The sequence below is a fragment of the Propithecus coquereli genome, unplaced genomic scaffold, assembly GCF_000956105.1.
Source record: "Propithecus coquereli isolate 6110/MARCELLA unplaced genomic scaffold, Pcoq_1.0 Scaffold353, whole genome shotgun sequence".
Classification (NCBI taxonomy): Eukaryota; Metazoa; Chordata; class Mammalia; order Primates; family Indriidae; genus Propithecus; species Propithecus coquereli.
Window position 1 is genome coordinate 701,419 of NW_012149208.1, and position 27,214 is coordinate 728,632.

Genomic DNA, 27,214 nt, shown 5'->3' on the forward strand with positions numbered 1-27,214 from the left:
ACTCCTGACCTTGAGTGATCCACCCGCCTCAGCCTCCCACAGTGCTAGGATTACAGGCACAAGCCACTGCCTACATCACTCTTCTTTCATTGTTGAAGGCTAGTTTTTCTGGATGCAGAATTCTTGATTAATAGTCTTTTTCTTTTAGCACTTTGAATATGATATCGCACTGCCTTCTAGCTGTCATGATTTCTGGCAAGAAATCAGCTGTTAACCTTATTGAGGGTTCCTTTTATGATGAGTCACTTCTCTGTTAGTGCTCTCAAATTCTCTTTCAACAGTTTGATTGTGGTGTGTATAGGTGTGGATCATCAACTTGTAGTTCATTGATCTTCCTGGATGTACAGATCAATGTCTTTCATCAAATTTGGGAAGTTTCTGGCCATTGTTTCTTCACATATTCTTTCTGCCCTTGCTCTCATCTCTTTCTGGGACTCACATTACATGCATGTTTGTGTATTTGATGGTGTTTCACAGATCTCTGTTCATTTTTATTCATTCTTTTTTCTTCTGTTCCTCAGACTGGAGAATCTCAACTGAACTATTTACCTGTTTATTGATTCTCCCTTCTACCAGCTCAAATCTGCTCTTGGGTTCCTCTAGTCAAGTTTTCATTTCAATTATTGTACTTTTCAACTATGTAACTTCGATGTATCCCTTTTTAATCATTTATATCTTGTTATTAATATTCTTTATCTGGTGAGACAATGTTCTCATATTTTCCTTTCATTCTTAGATATGGTTTTCTTTAGTTCTTTGATCATATTTATAATAGCTGTTTTGTTTTAAGACAGAGTCTCACACTGTCACCCAGGCTAGAGTGCAGTGGCATGATCACAGCTCACTGCAGCCTCGAACTCCCAAGCTCAAGCAATCCTCCTGGCTCAGCCTCCCAAGGAGCTAGGACTATAGGGATGAGCCACCATGCCCAAGTAACTTTTGTTGTTGTTGTTGTTGTAGAGACAGGGTGTTGCTATTGCCCAGGCTGGTCTTGAACTCCTGGCCTCAAGCAATCCTTCCACCTTGGCCTCCCAGAATGCTAGGATTACAGGTGTGAGCCACCACATCCAGCCTATAATACATGTCTTAAAGTTTTAGTCATGTAATTCCAACAAATGGGCTTCCGCAAGGACAGTTTCCATTTATTGCTTTTCTTCTTGTATATGAGCCATACACTCATTTCTTTGCATGTCTCATGATTTGTTGTTACTGAAAACTGAACATTTTAAATAATATAATGTTGTGACTCTGGAAATCATATACTTCCCTCTCCACAGGGTTTGTTGTTGCTGTTCTTTTTTTTTTTTTTTAAAGTAATATTATGTGCTATATTCTCTCCCTGTTAAATCGCAATTAGAATTAGTCCTACAAATAACTACATATGTAATGCTCATCACCAGTCCTAATGTTGATGCTTCTTCTCTAGTCATTTTGGTTGACTGAAACTTACTCTTTAGTAGATTCCTAAGCAAGGGCTCATGGGAACAATATTCCCCAAGTTTTTGAATGTTGATGACAGTTTGTGCCCTTTATACTTGAAAGTCAGTTTTGCTGATTTAAAATTCTTGGTTTACATTTTCTTTGCTGAAGCATCTTAAATATATTATTCCATTTTCTTTTGGAATAAAGCATTATCATAGCAAAATCTGATGACAATTCATTTTCTTTTCCTTATAAGCCACAGTTTGACACTTAGTTTCCATCACCCCCTCTTTCCTTTAAAGTCCAATAATCTTACTAGAGTATGTTCTGGTGTTTGTTGTTCTAAGTCCAACATATTCTCAGGTTGAAAGTCCAACATATGTGCACTTTCAACATAGTTTTTTTTGTTTTTTGTTTTTTTTGAGACAGAGTCTCACTCTGTTGCCCGGGCTAGAGTGCCATGGCATCAGCCTAGCTCACAGCAACCTCAAACTCCTGGGCTCAAGCGATCCCACTGCCTCAGCCTCCCAAGTAGCTGGGACTACAGGCATGCACCACCATGCCCGGCTAATTTTTTCTATATAGATTTTTAGCTGTCCAAGTAATTTCTTTCTATTTTTAGTAGAGACGGGGTCTCGCTCTTGCTCAGGCTGGTTTCGAAATCCTGAGCTCAAACAATCCACCCGCCTCGGCCTCCCAGAGTGCTAGGATTACAGGCGTGAGCCACTGCGCCCGGCCAAGCCCAGTTGTTCTTAGCACACGACATCAGCACAGCCAACCACAGCCGAATGCTGCTTCTAAAGTCACTGAGGAAGACATTTAGTCTGAGAATGAAATTCCAGCTGAGTGAGTAGAAAGCAACAGGCAATCAGAGGTGACAAGCTTATCCAGGGCCTACTGAAATCATTTATATCGTCCCATTGACAGGTGGGCAGGACAGCCACCCTGGGATGAGAAGCCAAAGTCTCCTCTGTGAGCAGCGGCTCGCACTCTGCCTAACTCGGGCAGCAGTGCTCAGCTGCAGACAGCGGGAAAGTCAGCAGTCAGCGAGCGTGGTGGCTTGGTGACTCAAGCCTTCTGGACAGGGTCGTTCCTTTACTAGTCCCGAGTAACTAGCACTGAAATACAAAGCTCACTTATAGCCAAACCCTATTACAGGTCTTGATGTTTCGCAGAAACTTTTACAAAACTGAAAGTTACAAAGTTCACCGAGTACATTTTTGAATGCCGGATCAGAAGTACACAGACCGCTCCACACTAACACCAGCAGTGCACTGTCCAACAGTTCAGTACACTGATGGCGTCATGCTTGTGTCCAAATACAATACCCATGCTGCTGCTTTTAGTCTATAGCAAAGACATAGAGAACCATGCTTACTCTATTTATCCAAAGATTTCCTAAATCTCATCAATGTCAGAAAATAACCATTATTTTCAGAATTTTCATTAACTTCATTTTAGAAAAGGACACTGTCAAACATACTGGCCCTGGTTTTCTATCTGTGGAGGTCATGCAAGGGGTCATAGGTCATGTCTATCAAACTCCTCTCTACTCCAGTGATCATTTCAAATGAAAATGGAGGGAAACCAAAGCTGACCACATTAGAGCAACACGGTCATCACGCAAAGATGTGGAACAGATGGGAACTTGGGGGCCTCCAACTTTGACAATGTCTCTTTTAAGTTGAAATGTGAGTTACTTAAAGCGAGTCTGGGGATTCGTTCTGTCAGAATTTACCACAGTGAGTATTTCCATAGACTTCTGATATGGGATCTTTGATTCTCTATAGCAAAGTTTTTAAGTTCCAGCAGATGCAACACCCCTTAACATGAACCTTACGTGAAATCCTCATGTAGATGATAACTAACTGTATTCTCAGGTCTTCACCACCGTAATTATGAGCTATATCCTGCCTTCTCCACTGTGCTCTATGTGGCATGTGTTCACACAGCCATCAAATGTAGCCTCTCAGACTCACGTTTAAAAGAGGGGAAAGGGATCCATTCAGAGTGCAGGGAAATAACCTAAATAACACGATCACGGAGCAAACAAACAATCCAGAAGGTAGAATGTTCTTCAACACAACCGACCCGGTTTTGACAATAAATCAATTACACGGGGAAAGAGGGGGAAGGGAGGGGAGCTTGCTCCAGGTCCAGAGAGAAGAAAGAGACACAACAACCAGAGGTAACGAGTGGACTTCATATGGGTCCTGATTAGAACTTAATTCCTGTCCAAAGACATTCTTGACCTTGAGGACAATTTGATTTTGTCTGAGTATAGGTGGCACCAAGGAATCATGGTCTATTTTGTCAGGTATGATAACGACATTGTGGTTTATACAAGAAAATGATCATATTTTCTAGAGATACTTACAGAGGTTGTAAGGGTCAAATGATAGGCTATCTGGGATTTGCTTTCAAATACTTCAGCAAAGAAAGAGGAAACGGCATTACACAAAGCAACTGGGGCAAAATATTTGCAACTGTTGTATCTGAGTGATCAGTATATAAGGGTTCAATGTACTATTCACTCTACTTTTGAATATGTTTAAAATTTTTCATGTTTAAAAAAATTCATGTAAAAAATTGAAGCATGGAACTAAAAACCTTTGGTGATAAAATGTATAAAAGTTCCAATCTATAATAAAAGAAAGAGTTAATAAAAACACATCGCTTTTCCTTTTCCTTTGAAAAAATTCTAAGAAACAGAAGTTCTAGTGCGAAGCTCTGGATCCCCGGCAGCCACAGAGCCTGAGCGGCTCTCCCTTCTCTTCCCCTCTCTGCACGCTCCATGCCCGCAGGGCAAATGACCACATCTGCCTCTCTCTGGCCCACAGTACCAGCCAGGAACTAGCTTCAGAGAGCTCAGCCTCCCTGGCATGTCCCCATTCGGTTTCTCAGGTTTGGGAGGGGGTGAACTGGGGAGGGGAAGGGTGGCTTGTTGTAACATGGAGTGATTTTTCTGGCCTCTAAAGGGAGGTGGTTACAAAGATGATCCCTGTCAAATCTCACTACCACGATGTTTCAAGGGACTAACACATGCTCCTTGGATAAATATATATGCTCTTTTAATCTGTATCACAGTCTCATTAGTAAGTACGTTCCTGAGTTCCTTCAAAGAACATTGTTATTGCAACTTTTAAATAATAAGGTACCTTTTATGGCTGTCAGTGTCATCTGGAGCAAGTAGAGCTCATTATTGGATAATACCCAAGTAGCTTCTAGCTTCAGTAACTGCAGACCTTCAGTCACAACATGCAAATGATGAAAAAAAGTGACCCTTAGGTCCTCCTTAACTCAGTAAGTCAAATAATGACCTAGCAAGTTGGTTACTGTGACGGTGAATCCTTGCATTGCCACACCTTCTGGACACAATGGACGAGACATCCTCTTCCTTTGACTCCCTGTCCAAACAGTAAAGACAAAACATACCAAGATAGCTGATCTGATTTTTGTGATTTTATAATCTGATGACTTATGTGGTAAGAGCAGCTACTATCCAAATCAACTTTAGTGTCATAAGAATTGTTATACAAGGTTAAAACCCATTATCTGCAGAGTTCCTAATTCTTTTTCCACCTTACAACTATTCTCCAATACCTTATGACAATACATTTGTAAAGTCACCATAATTGTTTGAACTTCTAAATTATAAAATGTGTGAGTATTGCCCCATCCCAACTTCTAGTCTTTCAGAATGCCATTTCTCTTTCTGAATATTACCTGAGTTGGTTTATCTTATACATGCAATTAGATATACTGAAAAGTACCTCAGGCTCACATTTAAATCATTTTGTATTTAAGCACTGATTTTACAAAATGTAACATATAAAGGTGAACTAAATTTACAACTTAATTTGTTTAAGCAAATTGCCTTCACAATACACTGCAGCTAAGATGTGTGTAAGATTTTACATGCATTTGGGGAGAATCACACAGAAGCAGCTGCTTTTTCAATAAACTTGGCCAACTTCACATCTTTTTTGGTCAATCCACCATAGTCATGCGAGGTAAGAGTTATCTGGACCTAAGAAAAGAGAAAATAGTTTTTAAAACCCTGAGCTGCAATTCATAGTATTCTCCTTTGGTGGTTCACAAATCAGTCTATTATCCAACATTCACATTTGAGAATTTGGGGGGATTAAATGATTTAGAAAATACTACATTATGAACAAGCAAAGCATTTCCAAAACCCAGCAAACTGCAGGGGCACAGTCTACATCAGGCCAGGCTCAGCAGCTACTCAGGGATAAAAAGGTTCTCTGATACGGAAGAGGCAATTCAGCTGCCAGAATCTCAAATCTTGTTTCTTGGGGAAAAAAAAAAAAGAGAGACCAAGGTTCTATTTGAACTCCCATTACTTTAATTACACTGACTATTTTCAGGCCACTGAGAAAAACCATGCTATCAAATGTAATATCTTAGTTGCAATGTTAAAAAAGCACATTTCCAAATTGGAGAAGCGGGGAGGGGGTGAGGACTGGACTGTTGCTTCTTGACAAATTGATTTAAAAGCAAAAGCAAAATTATGGGCAAAGAGAGGCAACTAGGAAAGAAAAGTTTATCCTGGCACCAGTGTGCTTTGAATTATTGCAATAAATCACAAGAATATCATGAAATTCTCTCTTTTTTCAAAGAGGACTTTCAATGAGAAAATAAAACCTCACAGAAATCTGGATCATAAGATATTCCAAATGGCATGATCATAAAGACAAGGACACTTTTGGAGGGACATTTCTTCTCACTGTGCACCCTTAAAACTTTTTAGTCTGTCCTTTGTCATAAATAAGTTCAGTTCCCACTCAGGATACAGAATTTAATAAACAGTTATTATTTAAAGCACAGTTCTTGAGCAAATTTAATTCAATGAGATAAATAAGGCCACATTATCTTATTTGCTACCATTTTTTTCAATAATTTAACTTAAATTAAAAAATGTACCTGCTAGCACTCTGGGAGGCCAAGGCAGGTGGATCGCTCAAGGTCAGGAGTTCGAGACCAGCCTGAGCAAGAGTGAGACCTCGTCTTTACTAAAAATAGAAAGAAATTATTTGGACAACTAACAATCTATATAGAAAAAATTAGCCAGGCATGATGGCGCATGCGTAGTCCCAGCTACTCAGGAGGCTGAGGTAGGAGGATCGCTTGAGCCCAGGAGTGTGAGGTTGCTGTGAGCTAGGCTGATGCCACGGCACTCTACTCTGGGCAACAGAGTAAGACTCTGCTCAAAAAAAAAAAAAAAAATGTATCTGCATGGCTGATATTCAAGTTTAATTCAGGAGCCTAATTTGGCCCAATACTCTCATATTAATTTCAGTAAAAGACAAGCATGAAAATAAAAAGCTTATTCACCATCCTTAAGAGCAGACCTGAAAATTTCTTACTAATTTGCAATAATACACAGAGATTCTGAAAGAAAGGATAAGGGAGTACTTTCTTAAGCACAATGACATTTAGCTGCACAAGATGACAAGGAAGAAAGAAGTTTCTTAAACTCCATAATTAAGGTGATCCCAAAATAAGGCAATTTCATTACCTTGTTGTACACATTGAACCATTCTGGGTGATGATTCATCTTCTCTGCTTGTAGGGCAACTCGGGACATAAAGCCAAATGCCTGTATAAGATGAAGTCAAGAGCAATTACTGATATTGTCCTCTGCCTGAGAGAGATACCAGAACAATCCAACCAGATAAAGACGTGCAGGGATCCTTAGGGAAGCCTGGAGAAATCAAATATGAAAGGATTGCTCCCTGCAGGCCTGGGGTAGCAGCAGAGCAGGACTGTGACCTGTTGCTGGATGGCAAAAAACAATCAGGCTCAAATAAACAAACCAGGAAATTGGTCTCACCCAGTGACCTGTCTGGACTGTTTAATTGTCCTCAGGACGAGACTCTCCAAAATAGCATGGGAATGATTTCCCTTCAACCCAGTGCCCTGGGTCTCACTACCTGGCCCTAAATCTTAGGGGCCACTTTTCTTACAGCCCTGTTCCTTTTGTTTTTAGTGACTGGGCTGCTAACTAGGGCATCAACCACGAGTCTACGGACAAAGGTCTCCTGAGAGCATCTTAAGCAAAAGCACATCCCACGGCCCGGGCCAGACAGGAGCGAGTGAAAGGCTGCTGGCGTCTAGAGTGAAACAGAAGACAGGCTTGCCAGGCTGGGGTCTTCTTGCTACTGCCCCTGCGGTGACAGTGCGCCCACCTCAGGGAAGAGGACAAACCGGGAAAGGGAAAGAGGGCTGCAAACCCCGCCACGGGCCTCAGTGTGGACCTAGAGGGCTCTGTTTTCATACCATAGGGAAAGTGAAAAATAATTTCGTTAACCAGAGGCAAACTTGCCTGGAGAAGGAAAAAAAGTTTTTTGTTTGCTTTCAAATTGTTTTGAGGGTAATTGCAAACAATAGGAGAGTCTGTCTCTACTGTGTGCAGAAGGCAGAAGTACTTGGTGAGACCGTAAGGGAATGGATGGCACGTTAGTCACAAAGTGGCACTGGAATTCACAGGGCAGTACCCACTACACCCACACATATATTAATAAATGCATCACTTCATTACCTCTACCCAGAAAAACCAATATGACGTGAGTTGGGCTATGTTTTTTGGATCATGGAATCACATAAGGGCACATTTCCTAGTTAACAGGAAGAAATATGGAAGATGCCATTTTAAACAATTCTCTACCATTATGGTTCCTATCTCAGAGCCAATTTTACTTGGGATAAAGATTTCCATTTTGACATTTAAGGCCTGAAGGTGTTCCCTGTTATGAAAAGAGAGAAAGTTCAAGCAAAATCCATTTAACCATGTATGGAATTATCTACAGAAAAACAATATTCACTCTCCCAGCCCTTCCCGTTATGTGAAGGGAGAGGACAAATCAGATGTGAAAGTCTGTTTTAATTAATCAAACACACAGTTGACCTATATTAAATGATACATAATGAGCATTTCCACTCTGCCTATAATGCCTTATTCTTGTTTAGCACTGGAAGATGGACCAAGACTAATTATCGTCACTGATAGATAGTAATACAGTCATTTAAGGAATGGCCTTTTGAGCTAAGAAGTCCTGGATTCAAATCCTGATTCTACCACTCAATTATCATGTGAATTAACTCTGTACCTCAGTTTTCTTATCAGTAAAATGGGGATAATTCAAAAATCATGTAATAACTCTAATTTAAAAATGAAATAAAGTATACAAAGATACTTAGCACAACGTTTGGCACAGAATATACCACCATCACTTCTGCTTCTGCCTGAACCATACAAGATAAACCTTATAAAACTCAATGAGAGGCAGAAAGCTCTCCCACAGGCTTGAGAATCTAACTGCTGTCTCCCAGAAGAATGGCCCTTTCCTTTTCCTATTTGTATGAATAGAGACTCACATACGTACGTTAACAGCAAACAAACACGTGATATACTGTGCAGTAATATCCTGCTGCACGTTGACTTGGGAAAACAGCTTAATGAAAAAGAAAGTATGTGGGCACAGTCGCTGCCCAAGTTCTTAAGCTGTGTGGCCACGATTCCTTTGAACCATGACATTCTAAAAGGTCCAGAGTGAAGGAGGCCTAGAACCCCTTACTGTCCCCAAGAGCCGAATGGATCAGGTGGATGACCACAGAAGCAATCATCTTGAACACAGAAGTGCTCCTCAAATCCCTGACCACCAATCCTGTCAACACGGTAGAAAAATCCATCCCAGCACATATGAGACTTGAAAGGGACACACCCGCAGCCCAAGAGGCATACTGACCAAGGAAAACGCATCTACCACATCCACATACAATTAAAAAATAAGAAGGGACACATCCCAAGACTGTCAAGTTTGTATTTTCCTCAGCTTTGCATTAGTTCCCTTCAACTGTCACATAATATTTGCATTTAATAAAATACCACAAAGCCCTTTACACAAGATTTGGTCCCAATTCTTCCTTAAGGAAAAGAAAGCACAATCTGCTCTGGGAGCAAAAAGACAATGCATTCCACAATCCTTCTTCCATAAACACAACCAAATAATCCCCAAAACATTTATTTATAAATCCACAAATTAAAAACATCCATAACAATACACATTCAAGTTAAAACGAAAGACCTATTGCAAGGAATTTAGATGAGAGAGTGAATAAGAGAGGAAAAAAGCAAAACTTCAAAGGGAAATTTTGATTATCTGGAATACAATGAAAAAGGAATCTGACCAGACAGCTGACTTAGCAGACAGTGAAAAGCATCTGTCCCTTCTCTCAAAGGTTTCTTTTTACAGCCCTAGCTCTTTGCTTACCAGGATTCCACTTGGAATCTAAAGGCCTTGAGCTAGCTAAAAGTACAGGCTTTCTAAAGCCATTCCAATCATAGAAAGCTGGAAACAGTTCAAGGAAGAGTAGACACCACTAACAACCCAGTAAAAGACTTAGAGAACAGAACCAAGAAACTGGGCAAAATGAAGTAGAAATCAACAAGAGTTTAGAAAAATTAGAAAATAATAAATGTACCCAGCAAACAAAGGAGACCTAACATAAAGATAATCGTCACTTAATAGAACAAAAAATGAAACAGAAAAAAATTGGAGATAAAATTTAAGAAAAATTTCTAGAAATAAAAGATTTAAATCACTAAATTGTAAGAATGCAACCATGTCTATATGTCCTAGTAAAGTTCATGAACTTGGAAGATTAAAAAATCCTTTTGGCATCTAATCAAAAAGATCAATTCACCTATAAGGACTAAAAGAATTTGCTGACTTCAAATTTCCACACACCAACATTCAACATTAGAAGTCAGAGGGAGCAATGCCTACAAAGACTCGAGGAAATGAAAGTGAAAACAAAGAATTTTATACCCAGCTAAACCTTTGTTCAAAAAATAAATGCAACAGACAGGCATTTTAGAAATGTAATAACTCAGGAAATAATTCCCACTCATCCTTGCTGAGGAAGCCACTAAAGGATGAACTGTAAGTAACTAAGAGATGAACAGAGAATCTGTATCAAAGGTGTTGGTGGTGAGCAATAAATTCGTTCAGCTCTAGGAATGTCTGTGAAACAACAGCGGAGATTACAGTTTCCGAATGGAATGCAAATGTTATAGACGACTAAAGGGGCTGAAAGAGAAAGGGCAAGAAATGGGGAAGGTAGAAGAAAGTAAACAAAATCTGCGAAAGCTGCAAGATCAAGTGTTAGAGACCTAAGTATATTTAAAAGTATAAAATATAAGCACTAGATCTAAAAAATAACATAAACTAAAATAGTGAAAGAAAAGTAGGAGAAAGTAGAGGTATTATGTTGGCACTGCTTAGTGGAGAGACTACAAATGCTACCTAAAGAAATAGAAGACTAAATCTGCTATTTAAAATTATAGGCATAATAGCATTCACAAGAACCAAAATAAAAATATAAACACTCGTCAATTAAGTAAAGAAAAACATAATTAAAATGAAGCAAAGAAAACACAATCCATATCATGATTTAAAATAAGGGAGAAAAATGTCTATTGGTTCTGTCATATTTTATAAGACCAAAGATATATGTCTAATTAATAAATGTAAAGAGGCTGAATCCAACCAACCAAAAAAGAAAAAACTTGTACGTTGGATCACAAACCAAACTCAACCACTGAAAATAAAAGCACATAGGCAAATGCAAATTTTCAAAAAGAAATATTACACTGATTTAGGGCAAAACATTAAAAGTTATGAAGAAGGATAACTTGCATTTATAAAGTACATCCACAATGAAGATTGAGTAATTATGAATACCTACACTACAAATAACATAGCATCAAAATTAATCAGGCAGAAACTATAGTAAATATAGAACAAATAGAAAGAGACATTTATAATTGGAGACTTTAATTCACACCTCTTAACCCATGACAGACTAAGCAAACAAAAGATATGGACTACTTAAATACATAATTTAAAAGGTAGACCTAAGGCCGGGCGTGGTGGCTCATGCCTGCAATCCTAGCACTCTGGGAGGCCAAGATGGGCGGATCGTTAGAGCTCAGGAGTTCGAGACCAGCCTGAGCAAGAGCGACACCCCGTCTTTACTGAAAAAATAGAAAGAAATTGGCTGGACAACTAAAAAAAAAAATTAGCTGGGCATGGTGCCGCGTGCCTGTAGTCGCAGCTGCTTGGGAGGCTGAGGCAGGAGGATGGCCTGAGCCCAGGAGTTTGAGGTTGCTGTGAGCTAGGCTGATGCCATGGCACTCTAGCCCAGGCAACAGAGTGAGACTCTGTCTCAAAAAAAAAAAAAAATAGACCTAATTGCTATATTTTAAACTCTGAAAACTGAGAATATACCTTTTAAAGCAGTGATCCCCAACCTTTTTGGCACCAGGGACTGTTTTCATAGAAGACAATTTTTCCATGGACCTGGGAAAGGGGGAATGGTTTTGGGATGATTCAAGCACATTACATTTATTGTGCACTTTATTTCTATTATTCTTACACTGTAATATATAATGAAATAATCATACAACTCACCATAGGTTGGGGACCCCTGTTTTAAAGTATCCATTGAACACAGAAATTAAACACATATTAAATAGCCCATATAGAAAATACAATTTCAAAAAGTAAAAATCACACTGACAACATTGGCCGGGTGCAATGGCTCATACCTATAATCCTAGCACTTTGGGAGGCGGAGGTGAGGGGATCGCTTGAGGCCAGGAGTTCAAGACCAGCCTGGGCAACACAGCGAAACCCTATCTCTACAAAAAATTTAAAAATTAGCAGGGCATGGTGGCGTGTGCATGTGGTCCCAGTTACCTGGGGAGGCTAAGGCAGGAGGACTGCTTGAGCCCAGGAGTTCAAGGCTGCAGTGAGCTATCATTGCACCACTGCACTCCAGCCTGGGTGACAGAGCGAGACCCTGTCTCAAAAAAAATTTTTAAAAGATAGAAATAGATGGATCCTTCCTTAATATTAATAACAGAATATATTCTCAGTCCAAAAGGTGGCAGCATTCTTAATAGAGAAACCTAGAAGAATTCCCATTAAATTCAAAAAATAAGACAAACACACACGAAATGTCAATAGCCTTCTTATACAAACAATAACTAATTAGAAGATATACTGGCACCAAAAATGATCAAAGGGTAAACTTAACAAGAAATACATACATTTATTTGCAAAAAAACTTTAAACTACTACTAAAAATAGATAAATCTTACTACATTAATTTTTTTTCTGTATGGCAGTAAAAACCAAAAAACAAAATCAAAAGACAAACAACAAACTGTATTTGCAGTATATACTTCCTTAGCATATAAAGAGCTCCTAGATATTAATAAAAGACCAACCACCCAAATTTTTTAAATGGGCAACAGACATAATAGATAACAGAAAAGAAAATTCAAATGGTTCTGAAACAAAAACTGCTCAATCTCATTCATGAAAAGAGAAGCACAAGTTAAAACTAAGCCTATTAGTTTGGCAAAGATAAAAAAGTTTGATAATACTCTATTGGTGAAGATATAGAAGAAAAGGCACTCTCATACACTGCTGGTGAAGACAAATTGGTATAATCCCGATGGAAGGCAATTTGACAATATCTGTTAAAATTAATAATGTCCATGCCCTAAGGGAAAAAATGTCCATGCCTTTAGACCAAACAATTCCACTTCAAGGGATTCATCCTGCAGACACACTCACAAATTATAAGAGTGGTCATTGCAGCACTGCCTATAATAGCTATAGACTTGAAAGGGCCAAAAGTCCATCAATAGGGAACTGACTGAATAGATTAAGGTACATTTATATAATGGGATACTATGCAGCCATTACGAAGAATGAGGAAACTATCCTCTGACATAGAAACAACTCCATGATACATTATTAAATGAAAAAAAAGTTGCATAACAATAGTCTATAAATTGTATGAAAAGGAAATAAAACAATATGCTTCTATATGCATTAATATCTTTGGAATTATATACAAGGATGATGGGGGTAATGGTGAATACGGGGGGGTTGGAATACAGAGTAGGAACTGCATAGTTGAGAATCGGGAACAGGAAGAGACTTACTATATTCTTTGGTACCTTTTCAATTTGTACCATGTGCTTACCTGATCTATTTTTAAAAATTAGTTAGTTTGGGAAAAAATGAACAAGCCATGTAAATGAAGTTCCCACTGTAAAGGGAGCCAGTATCCTCCAATGTATGTAACCTGGTTCATATTAAAATATTTTGGCTCATGTTAACTTCTTAACATATGCCTACCTGTTTAGGTGTGTTTTTAGTGCCAATTTACAGCATAGTTTGTCTATGAGCCATGTTCTGTTGAGCCACGGCCATTTCAAACAAACATATGGCCAACAAATAACATATAATGGCTGATAATAGTTTCAGTCTTTCCTCTATTGCAAATTACAAACATTTTATGCACAAGTCAATGAATACATGATGAAGTATGACTTTTTAAGTTACTCTGCCATTTTAAGGAATGTAAGCATTACAATCATAGTAAATTGGGCCAATGAAGTTTGTCATTTGGAAATGTCCAAAGCATCAGCAATTAAAGATTTTTTTCCATGAACCCCAAATCAAGTATTCTGTGGGAACTTTAATTTTTCTTAAAGGCCCTTTTGTTTCATTTTCTTCCACGAAACTATGAAAGACTATCAGATGCACAAAACCAAAACAAAAATCCTGTATCAATCTGTGAAATGTTTACCAGCACCCTGAATTTAAAATGCAGCTCCAGTCCAAATAACATGTATGATTTATAAAAGTTCTAAGACTTCTAGCACATATTTACAATACAAATCTTTCATTACTCAGAGCAATTTCTCTTTGATATATGTTCTTCAAATCAGCTGCCTTTTATATTTTGATTATAGACTATTTTAATTATGCACTAAAAAAGAACATATCTCCCACTAAGAAAATGAGCACCAGCTACTCCAAAGTAATTTCCCCAGTACAATCTCCATTAAGCCTCTAAATACTTCCTTTACTAATTCAATGAATTACAACTCTATTGTTTATGAATCACCTTTATGTTTGTAGGCCTATAACCCTTCTTTTACAGAACACAATTGCTATGGAAGGAAATGATATTTATGTCTGATTAGAAATGAAAACACTATTACATAAATCAGTTTGGGCATTTCTTCACGTCTTGAAACATGATCGGCAATTTACTCTAATTGGTGATCAAGGAAACTATCTTGTGATCAATTAAAGTAATTACCAGATTCCGGCAACACAACCTACCTTAATTTTAGCTAGAGTCTGCACTTCTTCAACTTTAATTAAAAATAATGAAAATTATTAAGCAAAATGCAAGGCAAGATCATTGCCAAGCACGCATATGTCATAGGACAGGACCTTCCCTTGGAGTTGGTGACTTATCAGTCCCATAAACATTGCTTGGTGCACCAAGGAAAGGCATTCTTTGCCCCAGAACATGATTACGTGTCTCACCATGACTTTCACATGGAAAACGCTGTGAACTAGCCACTGCAAAGGAAACATCAGATCTTAATTTGTAGGCAACACAAGAATATTCTCAATTAGAATTGCAAGGAACAGACCCAACCAAGGATGTACTTAATCTATGCTTTTTTCCTCTGGACTGTCAGCCATATTTTAAGCACAGTGGTCATTTGGGTTCAATCCCTAGCTCTTCTATTCTCCACTAGCTATATGGCTTCAGAAAAATTACTTAACCTTTGAAACAAGCTTCAGTTTCCTCCCATGTAAAAAGGGGCTAATTCATGTAATATACTTTACAGTATGCCTGGCACTCTATTAAGCACTCAGTTAATGCTAGTGATTATTATCATCATCAACAACACTTTAACATTATAGCGTTTGTGGCCTGGAAAGAAAGAATTCCTTTCCAAACCTAGCAGAAGATCAACATGAAGGCCAAAGAAATTCACCTTTACAAGGCTAAGAAAACCAGAAACATCTTTAGAACTGTTTCTCTAAGTTGGTGTCGGCATAGGAAGATTTCCTTGTGGAACTGGCAATCTGTAGGCAAGCATCTTAGCCAAGCAGGTGACTCACGTCCCCCGAGGAAGTGGGACTGAAAGTCCTTGCCTGAGGACCATTCCCTGGGCAGTCCGGTGTGTGAGTATGGGGCGGACACAACTCCCACTAATCCTGGGCCACTAGTCTTCCTGGCCTCTACTCGATCCACTACAGAGCTCAACATTTCCAATAACTCAGGCCAAAAATATCCGACTCTGAAATTAAAACTGGCTTCCCCAAGCACATGGAGACAACGTCCATGAGCTACTGAAAGAGCAGCCTGCTCTACCATGCCCCAGGCTAAATCGGTCCCTACCACTAGCTAACTAGTGGTGATAAGTACACCACCTGGGAGGCAGCATGCTCATTTTTAATCATTGCCTTCAAAAGCTGTGCTCACAGACCATAACATTTTAGAGCCTTTAAAAAATAGTTTGAAGTCACCATTTTTTTTGCAATTACCAAAATATCCTAAAGAGCCAATTGTAAAAATAAGGTAGTTCTTTAGCTAATGACATGGTACCATTCTTCAATTATATACTGTTAAATGAAAAAGCAAGGTGCAAAACCGTTTTCCTTTGCATAATTAGAACTTATCATTACATTAGTAAGTTCCTCCTGAATTCCCAGGTTAGGTAAACTCCTCTTTGATAGGGGTCTACTGATACAAATCCACTCTTCTTCAGGAAGCAGAGTTTACACCAACACAAACACCTCTACACACAATTTTATCTAAGGGCCCTTCGTTTCTGTTCCATTTTTAGTGAAAGTTCTCTTACTAGATATATTTCACACAACTGACGTGTGCCAAAAAGACGTCTTGTGATCAAGATGATCACAAGCTGAAAGATTCTTTTCCCCGAAAAGACACTATTCATTTCTACATTCCTCTGCACCTAAGCTTAAGTCACCTTTCCTCACATCTTAATCAGCTACCAATGGGCAGACTAACTATCCCGTTCGATTAGCTCACTCTTGAATTTCTCACAATCCTTCAATTTTGCTCTCTTGGATCAGCACATTTCACCAGTTTGCTAGCCACTCTTTCCCCATAAAGCAGACCAAAACACTGATTTCAAAACCACCAGAAGAGGAATCCACCAGAGAAGCCACTTACCAGAGTTCCCTAGTGTCAAAATAACTTCTGATGCCGCATGCTGTCCACTGGGGCTGTTTACTATTGCCAATCAGCTGCCTTGGAAAAGTCCTGTTAGAGGTTTTCTCTTCTAACCTGCTGATAATCCGTATTTGCTAGCTTTCAGGGTCTTATTAGGTGAGAGGTATTACAAAGACTACCAAAGTTTTTTATTTGTTTTAGCAATACTTTTAGAAATTGAATTTAAGCTCCTTTGTATTATCATCATTACACAGTTTATAAAAATTCAAATTTATATAGAAAAATATTCCTAGGCTTCAACTTCATGCTTCTAAACGACTAAGAAACATAGAGTATCTGCCTAAATACATTTTTAAAAATTAAATAATATGCAAAATGGACGTCTCTTCTCTAGCTTTTCTTCTTTATAATCAACTGGCTCCTTTCAAGAGACACAACTAGTACTAACACTGTAATTCCAGTTTATATCTGATCTGAAACTGTCTTGACCTGTTATCATAATAAAAAGAGTCCCTGTGCATCTAGTTTTAAAGAAAGAGAAAGAAGGCAAAAGGGTTTCTGCTCAAATTGGGACATGTTAAATTGAACTGAAAGTGAAGATCCTACATAACAACGAAAAGCATGGTGGCAGAGAACAAGGGCTCAGGGCAGAAAGACCACCCACTCCCCTATCTATTGGGGGTGGGGCTCGATATTTTAAAGAAACAAAGCGACACCTAACTTAGCTTAATGGTACAGCAAATACACTTTCTACAAGCAGCGCACACTTTGTAAAACGGAGTATCGTCCCACCTCACGTCACAAAATACCTGACGGTATAAAGCAGTCTGCACAACATCAATGAATCCATATTTATCCTTTCTTTTGCTTATTAAACCAGGAATCAATTTTCCTTTTAAGCACAGTTTCTGCAACATATGTCAATATTTTCTGTAAGAAAAATACATCACCCAAATAATGGAGCCTGATTAGACATCCTGATAACTCCGCAGAGAACCCCGGGTGACAGCCAGCAACAGCGCGTCACTGGAAGAAAAAAACCTGCCAGACTCACTCACATTTCAGAAAACTGTGCCAAGCAAGAAGAAGCCCAGGAAGGAGACCATCTCATAAGTTGCCTGTATTTATTTGTTTCAAAGTACACACACGGGTTGTGAACTTGGAAAGGTCCCTGAACCTGTCAGAGTCTTCAGACACTGAGCTGAAGCAAACCACAAATATATTCAGAATTTATCCTCAACCTGTTATGATAGGGCTTAAGGAGAGAAAAATTCCTATCCTTATAGATTGAAAGTAGGGGCTTTTTTTGTATTTTAAATAGTATTACTATATAATTAAAGAAAAATCTCAGGGCTTATGGCCATACACAAAGTAAGCTTAGCACTTACCTTATTTTTGATATCAAAGACTCACAAGGTCTGGTGGGTGGTGTCATCATACCCTGAAAAATCCTAATCCTAGCTATGTCTCATTCTGGGGCCTTGAGCGAAGCCCGAACCTCTCTCACCTCCACTAGTCTGAATCTGAGGCTCTGCTACATCTTAACGTCAGGCTGGGAGCGAAGAGGTTTCATGAAAGCACAGAGCGCTCTGCACAGAGAACGTGCTACTACGGGGTGCTGAAAGGTTCCAATTTGCTTGAACCATACACAGGCAATTCTGTGCCATTTTTTTTAAAATCTAGAAAATTTGTTCTGTGTGCCCAAATAAACTTTGCTGCATCCTGAATACAAATGAAAAATGTTAAGTCTCTATGTCAAAAATTCCCAAATAATGCTAATAACTCAGAAAACAGCAATGAATAGAGGAAACATTTAAAAGAATAAATGCTTAAGTCAATTTTTCTCAGTATTCCTACATTATCTTAACTTCAGCTGCGATCTAGTAGGTTTTGGTGGGGGGGTGTTTTGTTTTGTTTTTTAATAATTCACAATATCCTAAAAGAAAAAAAATGGTCTGTTTGTTTTCTCCTCAGAACAGGCTCCCACTCAGTTCCACCACAAAGCAGTCCTCTCCTCCGTGCAGGTGAAGCTGAAGGGCAGGCAGCAAAACTCCGTCTCTGCACCAAGGCTGCACGGCTCGTCTGCAGTCCCATCAGAGGGAAGTAACGCAACTGGCTCTGAAACATCGGGGCAAAGGAAGCATATCGACGGGGTGGGAGTGCTCTGCCGTTTGATGCAACTGCTATAGAGAAATTCTTCCCTGTTGTTTTTAAAAGTTTATTATTTCATACCTTATGCAAATCATACTTTATATATTAGGCAATAATATTTGAGAAATACTCAAGTCAAATTAAAGGCTTCAATAGCCCTGACAAAAGCACTGTGATTTTCCTATAAAAAAATTATTCCAATTTGTTGATCTTACATAGGATGAAACATACTGTAACAATCTTCATAATTTATGTCCTGTTGGGACACAATGATTTAAAGTAACATAATACAGAGCCGCATCACAGCTAATCTAAACCACCTGACCAGATAAACACCAGCTTCCCTTCTCTCTTCAGCAAGAGCATTTCTGTTTATTGTCATATCATTTCCTCATTCTAGGAACATGCAGAATAAATGCAGCCAACCTGCATATTTCAGTGGGAGGCTGAGCTGGCCTTTCCCATGTCAGGAGGGTTGTGAGCACGCAGGTACCAGTACAATGTCAAGGGCTTACAAGACAGAAAACAATCCAAGAATTCCACCCTCAAAATCATTTACAGCGAAGCAAATAAGGATTCATCCAGCATAATCTGGACCAGGTGTGGTGTTACAAACCAGTCTTTTGGTTGTTGTTTTTTGTTTTGTTTTGTTTTAATGTCACTGAAGAGGTAATTCTTTAAAACAAATTATGGGGCTTACTATGAGACAAATTTTTACAAATGCATCATGCCTCTTGCCCTGCTCACAGGCACCCGTGATCTGACTAACCGAACTGAAATGCCCATAACGAATGTCTTTTGGGAGTGAGGAATCCTGATAGAAGGAAAAGACAAAAAGCACAATAGGGCATTGACCATGTTCATTTCTGATGTACAACTACATAGGCGGATTTCAAATTGCAAGGTTTCTCCAAGGCCCAAATCCCTTCTCCCTCCTCACACATGAAAAAACTTACTAGGCACAGGGAGGTTTTTAGGGGAACTTAAGGGAAAGGGTCTACAGTTTCAATCGTGAAATAAAAAGTGCAGGAACACATGTGCATTCAGCAGATAACAATTCACTGAAAATATTTTAAATCAAAACAAAACGCCTGTCTGACTAAATTTTTATAAACTTGGTTGGGGAAGAGGAAAACAATTGTTTAAGGGTGGTTTCAAATATTGCTTTCTGCTGTTTCTGAGAATTTTCAAAGCTTTTCATGCTCCATTGGCAACGGCTCTGCTTCACGAGCCGTTCTGGTGGGTCCTGCCAAAGAAATGGTCTGATACACTTTGTTACAAGTTTATCAATTTGCTTACCCAGGCAAATGTATATAATTATCTTTGCCCATAAAGACAGTGCAAAATAGGATCCCTCCACTGAAAGCAACGAGATTACTGAAACACGAGTGGACAGCACTGGCGGATACCAGGCATTTGCTCCCCAAACCCAGCTCCGCGGCGGGCCACATTGCAACATCCTAACATCCTAACCCAATTCGACCAGTCCCAGTATGCACAGGGCCTAAGCCAACTTGACCCACACCGTTTTTCAGTCTCTCACGGTTGTCTGCACAGGAATGGAGACAGCAAGTAGTGACATTTCTGTCACAACCTGGAACCTTTTGATTCAGGAAATTGAAGGGAAAATATAATTTTAGAGTATCCTTTTTGGCAACAGATATTCAGTAATTTGGGTTTGAACTTGACACCATGCACACTTGTTAAAGTTTAAGGTAAAAGATTATAAATACACAGTACTGATGACATTCCAAGTTAGTGCTATCAACAGTGAACTTTCATTTGAAGTTGGCCTTTTTCTGTCCTAAAGCACTCGTAACCTGGGCTGAGGCCCCACGTGCTAATTCATATTTCCATGGTCTTCGCACTTTATGTACACCTTCCCCAGCTTTCAGAACCACTTCAACATCAGCTCGCATTGCTCTGAAGTCACAAGGGCTTAGGTCACTATGGGTTACTATCGCCTCAGGCACAGGTAGGGGTTTTCTGATGACAAAGAGCCTGTCCTGGGCTACAATGTGACTGTCACCACGCCCTGATCTTCTCAAAATCCTGAATCTTCATTTTTATTAGTCTGTATACCAAAGGCTATCCCTGCAATTCCATTTCTAGATTTATATCCTATGGAAACTCTTACACCTATACACAAGGAGAGATAAGGATGCTTGTTACAGAACTGACAGTAATAAAAAACATCAGAAGGAATCTAAATGTCTCTCAATAGGGGATAAATTATAGTCAATTTATTTACATATTTGATTTGCATGGGAATAGAACATTTAAAAATACATCTACTATATCAGAAGCAGTGCAATACAATGGAAAGAGTAGCAGACCAGGAGTCCAAAACTTCAGCCTTAGATGCAGACCTTGAGCAAGCTACATGAGTTGGCTGGGTTGAGCTTCCCATCCAGGTAAGAGAAGATGATGTGTAGCAATCACATGGCACAGTGCCCTCACACACAGAAATGTTCAATTTAAAAAACCTAAATATCATCATCTGGTATGCCCAAGGAACAGGATGTCTCTGATTAACCATAAATTACTTTTTAATTTTCATCATTTATATGGAAACACCTGGGTAGACTCTTTTCTGATCAAGTAGCACCTTCTGTACATAACTGATTCTTGCAGACTATGGATATTACTGTACCTCAGGGCTATTACTCTGACCACTGATTCTCCTTGTTCCGTTCTGGTGACAAAGAAGAGAAGGGGAAAATACAATGAGCATTTATAAAATAACCACTCCAAACCAGGCACTCATTGCAACCCCATGGAACAATGATAGGTTTATCATTCCTATTTTACAGAGGAGAGAACTGAGGCTCCAAGAGGTTAACTCACTTGCCCAGAGTCACACATGTCACTAAAAGGGAGGCTGAAGAGTGAGACCCCATCTCTACTAAAAATAGAAAGAAATTAACTGGACAACTAAAATATATAGAAAAAATTAGCCGGGCATGGTGGTGCATGCCTGTAGTCCCAGCTACTTGGGAGGCTGAGGCAGGAGGATGGCCTGAGCCCAGGAGTTTGAGCTGTGAGCTAGGCTGATGCCACGGCACTCTAGCCAGGGCAACAGAGTGAGACACTGTCTCAAAAAAAAAAAAAAAAAGGGAGGCTGGATTCAAATTCAAGTACAGTATGTCCAACTTCAAAAGCCTCCATGTGTGCACGTTAAGTACAAATTATAATTTTTCTATTTTTTTCTTTTACCTAAAAATAAATTATAGCAAAATTAAGTTTACTGTAATTTTATTTTAAAATTTGAATTACAAAAGAAAAATTGAACATTATAGAAGATTTTAGAAAAAGAAAAAAACTACTATATATTTTGTGTTTTTTCCTGTGCCATTTTTTCCACAATTGTTATAATATTCATTTAATTTTGCATCCTGAACCACTTTATAACATTAAAACATCCTACTCATTTTCCATATGGCACTATGGTTTTCTTTTGCTTATTTTTAGAAGCTGCACGATCTCACATAGATTTTTTTAGAAATGATTTCATGTAAATGGTTCGATCATGTAGAAGACAGACACGCATACTTAATATATCTTTTAAAGCCACGCCTTCTAAACATAAATGTTCTTTGAACTGTTTACCAATATATGCTGCAGAGTTTCAGGGACAAAATTAGAAGAGCAATTGCATAACTGGGGGTTTATGGAATAAATGAGAAGTTGTTTTTTTTAATCATTTTTTTCAATGCCCAGTAAAAATACTAGATAATATAATAAAGTCCTCTTTAGCTGAGCATCTATTAAACAATTAGTTCAGGTATTAACAGTCTGCTGTGTCAGAACAATGAAAATTAAACCTGTTAGAAGAAATAATCTACCCACCAAGCTTGAAATGGAAGGGACATTGTCAGGCAGTAGACGTGGTGGAAAGATCCTCACAGTAGACATCCCAAGGAACCAAGTTCTCGTGCTCAGAATACTTCTAGCCACACGTGTGCTGTGGACATGCCCCCCAACCTCCACACTTAGCTCCAGCATTTGTCCGGAAGAGGGCCACTCACCAAGGGCTGTGAGAAGGCCCAGGAGTCAGGACGCAAAAGAGCTTCATGTATGTTTTAGTGCTTAGAGAACGGTACTGTTCCAAAATGACCCACACCTTAAGTTTTCCAAATTATAATATTTGAAGAGTTTCATAACAAGGTCAAACTCTCTATCACCCTCTTGGTCTGCCTAATCTTACCTCAAGCACCGAGTGCGAGCTTGGGAAACAGTCCTACCTTGGTGTTCTGAGATGCATTTTTCATTGAAACCTTGGGAATTAGGAACAGCTGCAAATCCAGGGTTATAATACAATAAAAAAATTGCTACGCCATGACTATAGGGAGTGAACATGAGGTCAAAAATAAATTGGGGTGGTTCTGAAAGAAATGCACAACCCAAAGGGACATGCCTCGAGACCAGCAGGGATGGACCCGACAGGGATTGCAGCAGCTACCTGCCCTAAATCCCTGAGGCTCAGGAAATCATGCCTACAATTTTTAGAGTTCGAGTTTATAAATGTGCTGTTCTGCTTTCTTTAAATCTCTCCGGGCCCGTGCAGAACATAACGGAAAGGCACTCGAATAGTCCTGTCAGACAGGAAGTCCACAGGTGGAGAAGGGAAAGTGTGCTTGGGGGGCACACCTAGCTCTCTCACCTTGGATAGTTACTTCCCCCCTCAGTCTCAGCTTTCCCACCTTGGGAAGAAGTCGGTGGGCCCCTGATAGGTAGGGTCCCTCCCACTGTGTGACTTCACGACCAACGTAAGGAGAAAAGATCTGTGCTCCTAGGTGACGGGAAAAAAAAAAAAAAGATTCTTCTCATAGCACAAAGTGGGGTCTCCCTGAGCCAGCAATTATATTGTTTAGGAAGAGAGTTTGTTTTTCATGGTAGTTGGGATAGAATCTAGAGTTCACTGTCTGGCATAAAGGATCTATTTGGGACCTCAGAAGTGTTTTTACAAGCTCCAGTAAAACTTTAAGGTAGTTAAGTATCCAATTTATCTTTCAGTTTCATACACTGTGAGGCAGACTCCAAGTCACAGATGTCTGTCCAGAAATAGCACTTTTGAACCTTCTTGTTTCATGTGAAGCTGCTGCTCATTGCAGGCAGAAGGTTGTGCCTTCCTTGGATGCATTTAAAGTTTTACACCTAGAGATTGTCTACACATTGCGGATGCGTCACAGGACTTTAGTGGTCTCTTTTTTACACAGACTGGGGCACTCTACAGCATTCTTTCTCCTGCCTCAGATGTCCCTAAAAACACCATCCAAAAATAACGATGAGGGTTCCTCCTATGATCCAGCAGATGCCCCAAATTACATACAACTACAATTCATAACCTGGGCTTAACAGGTTATGAATACAAACTTCTAAAAATTTCAGAATCTCAAAAAAAAATCAACAAAACCTGAAAATAAGAAAATGACCACATTAACATAAACTTGTTAATAAAGTATAAATTCTGCCAGGCCACCTTCTGTTTGTATACCACTTTCTAAGAAGACTGTTCTAAATGATGACAGATAAAAGAAACTTAGGAATGCCTATTTTTAGAAGGTTGTCGGTTGGGTTGGGGTTTTCTTTCAAAATTTAATACTATTCAGTATTTTCTCTAAACATATTTCCTTTATACAATAAAATATGGTTGGGCATATTCCAAATATGATATTTTTTTAAAAAGTAAAAACACAATTATAATAATGGTTTTAAGAAATGTCTGCTCACAAATCTGACAATAGGGAAAATGAAGGTTATGTTACTATAGCCAGTACTTACATTATTTCATTTAAGTAAAGCCTTTGGATTTTAAATGTGCAGCTAGGCCCTACTTTATTAAAAAGCTTAAAAAATTATAGCTGAATAAAGAGGGTTTTTGGTACAACACCTTTCTTTTGCCACTTGTAATTTTATGAGTTAGTAATAAATGAGTTTGGTTACGTCAAAACAAATGGGAAATGGTTTGGGTTTTAATGCAATATTTTAAAACCTGGTAATAAATTCCTTTAATGGCATTCTAAGTACATATTTTTTAAAAGTAATTAACATTTCTAAACCTCTCAGACAGCATTCAAGCATTCCTAACTTCACAGCCTCCTGACTCCATTCCCTCCCCCTCCCCACACTGCCTCAGTGCCAGTTTCCCGGCTGGCCTCTACTCGCACACGAAATTAAGTCAAAGGTTAATTTCCATTCTAAGTCAAACTCTAATCCTGGGCTCCCAAAGTACCCCACCCAACACATAAAACTACCAAGCACACAGACTCTTCTCCAAAACGGGAGGGGTCACAAGAGGGTGAGAGGACACTCTCGTCCAATAGTGAAAATCAGCTATAAAACTCAAACGTCCCACTGCTGCCCACATCATTTTATAGACAGAAAATGGTCAGTCAACAAAAAAGCTACTTCAGTGTATCTCTGCTGTCATCTCTTATTGAGAAAACGACTTTCAAAGGCAAGGCAAGGAGCCGCGAGAGGCAAGCCGAACGAAGGCAGTGCTGGTTTCACTCCTGGCACCACGGTTCATGGCAACGGTGCTGGATCTGGAGCCATACAACGTGATAAATATTGAAAGGCGGCCACTCTGCAGGCACGGACACTACAGCAACTGCAGACCAAGAATCCAACCCTCAAACCCCACACTCACAAAGCTAAAACGTTTCCTCATGTGAGAAACAGAACCACCACTAATAATTTTTGGAAATAATATTTGAGTCTTGGCTCCTAACTGGATAATTTTGTTCTGCACCGAAAACAATTCCACTCAAATTCCCAAAGTCTTCAAGCAGCTTTGTACTAATTTCAAGACACAGTTTCCCTCCAAACCCAATGAAACGAAAGGCAAAAACCAACAAAAGAAAAAAATTAAATAACATATATAAGATGGTTTCATTTTATGAAAAACAAATGAAGAATTACACTCCCATCACACTGATAAACTGAGAGGCTGCCAGTGGTTCTCAGGGCAGATGTAACATTTTAACAAATGTGATTGTTTGTGAACGAAATAATTCTGATCAAAAACTTAATTGCAGCCAAAGTGAGCCCTGGGCTGTGTCACCATAATCCACTCTGACAGGAAGCAGTGAGTGGAGATTCCTACTGTGAACGGAGCACATGTGAAAGGTCAGCTTTGGCCTGGAACTTCAAAACCGTTAACGTGTAAACCAGTGTGCATTAGAGCCCGGAACAGCTAACCACTGGATTAGCGGATGTCCGCTGTGCGGGTCTGACGTGCTTTTGGCAGGTAATGGTTAATTGGTAAACAGGCAATGTATTGCAACTTTCTACTCTGCCTCTTCCAACATTTGCCAGCAGAACCCATGCTTAATTACAGTCCTAGAACACTGCATTATTAGATTTATAACATGGTCTCAGTATATCAAAGTAACATTTCTCAAATAAAACTCATTTTTAATAATTTAGGGAAGGAAAACTTGCATGCATTTAAGAAATAAATGTTTGTGGATAGAATGAATGAAAAACATATTTTCATGTAAAATGGATACATTTGTTCATCCAATAGCAACAATATCATTATAACAGCCAAAATTTGCTAAACAAGGATTTCATTAGAAGATATTCATATACTATAATCTTAAAAACAAATTACACACTACTGTTTCGCATGACTTAAAATAAAGTTTTAAATAAAAATGTAGTTAATACCACAGTTTTCATTTTTCATCACGCAATGTTAATTATGAAAGAACCAAGTTAAATATTGCCTTGTACGTTAATATATGCAAAAATACTTTATACCTATTTAGTGCTATAAAATTGGTCCATTTGGCTTTAAATTATAGCCATTTCTCCTGTACCTAAAACATTTAAGGTAATGTGGCATTAATGAGTGATAAAAGCTGGCACAGTACACTTCAGTGACTATTCTAGGACTTAACTCATCTCTGAATTGAGGGGAAATAATGCTTCTCTCTAAAAATAAGCAGGTTTTCTAAAACAAATTTTATTTCTATTCTCAAAATCAGGCCAGGTTCTGTCTTTGGCTATTGGACTGATGTAGCCCCTGAGCCCTTCGCAGGCTAAATCCAGGAATCCTCAAGGTGGCTACATGGCAAGGTGCCTCATCCCTAGCAACTTCCTGACTCTTGTCCTCTTCAGAACATCAACTGATATCTTTAGAAACAAAACAATACAGTTGCTTCCAACTGCAGTGGATGACTGAGGAGAAAAAGAACCATGGTCAGCAAAACAAGTTATCAATTTCTTATGTTTCTGCTTTCTGTACAAGATCTGAAACCTTTAATGTATTTGGAAATTCCAGAATCTTCCCAACAGTCTGCTCCTGAAAGTATGTGATATACAAAGTTACCAGTCTGCTGCTCTGTACCCAGCATCTTCCAGGGCTCTAGGGCCTGGATCGCGGTTCTTGCCGCTCAGGGAGCTCACAGCGTGGTGGGTGAGGGCGGAAAGGTCCACCATGCAGGGCTGTTCCGGAGTGGAGGAGGCAGAGGGAAAAGCGATCAGGAGAGGCTGTGTGAGAGGCTGGTGCTGGGCACGT

General features: G+C 39.1%; 2 protein-coding genes across 2 annotated transcripts in view; both read right to left on the reverse strand.

Annotated features, from left to right (window-relative positions):
• Window positions 1-2,729, reverse strand: part of CATSPER3 (cation channel, sperm associated 3) — a 40,323-nt gene extending 37,594 nt beyond the window's left edge. The window contains exon 1 of the mRNA XM_012651302.1: window positions 2,716-2,729. Within this exon, the coding sequence (XP_012506756.1) occupies window positions 2,716-2,729 (14 nt within the window). The remainder of the gene's footprint in view (window positions 1-2,715) is intronic.
• Window positions 2,730-5,202: 2,473 nt separating this feature from the next.
• The window catches only part of PCBD2 (pterin-4 alpha-carbinolamine dehydratase/dimerization cofactor of hepatocyte nuclear factor 1 alpha (TCF1) 2), a 43,079-nt gene continuing 21,067 nt past the window's right edge, over window positions 5,203-27,214 (reverse strand). The window contains exons 3-4 of the mRNA XM_012651350.1: window positions 6,962-7,042; window positions 5,203-5,452 (exon numbers count right to left, since the gene is read on the reverse strand). Of these exons, the coding sequence (XP_012506804.1) occupies window positions 5,357-5,452; window positions 6,962-7,042 (177 nt within the window). The 3' untranslated portion in view covers window positions 5,203-5,356. The remainder of the gene's footprint in view (window positions 5,453-6,961; window positions 7,043-27,214) is intronic.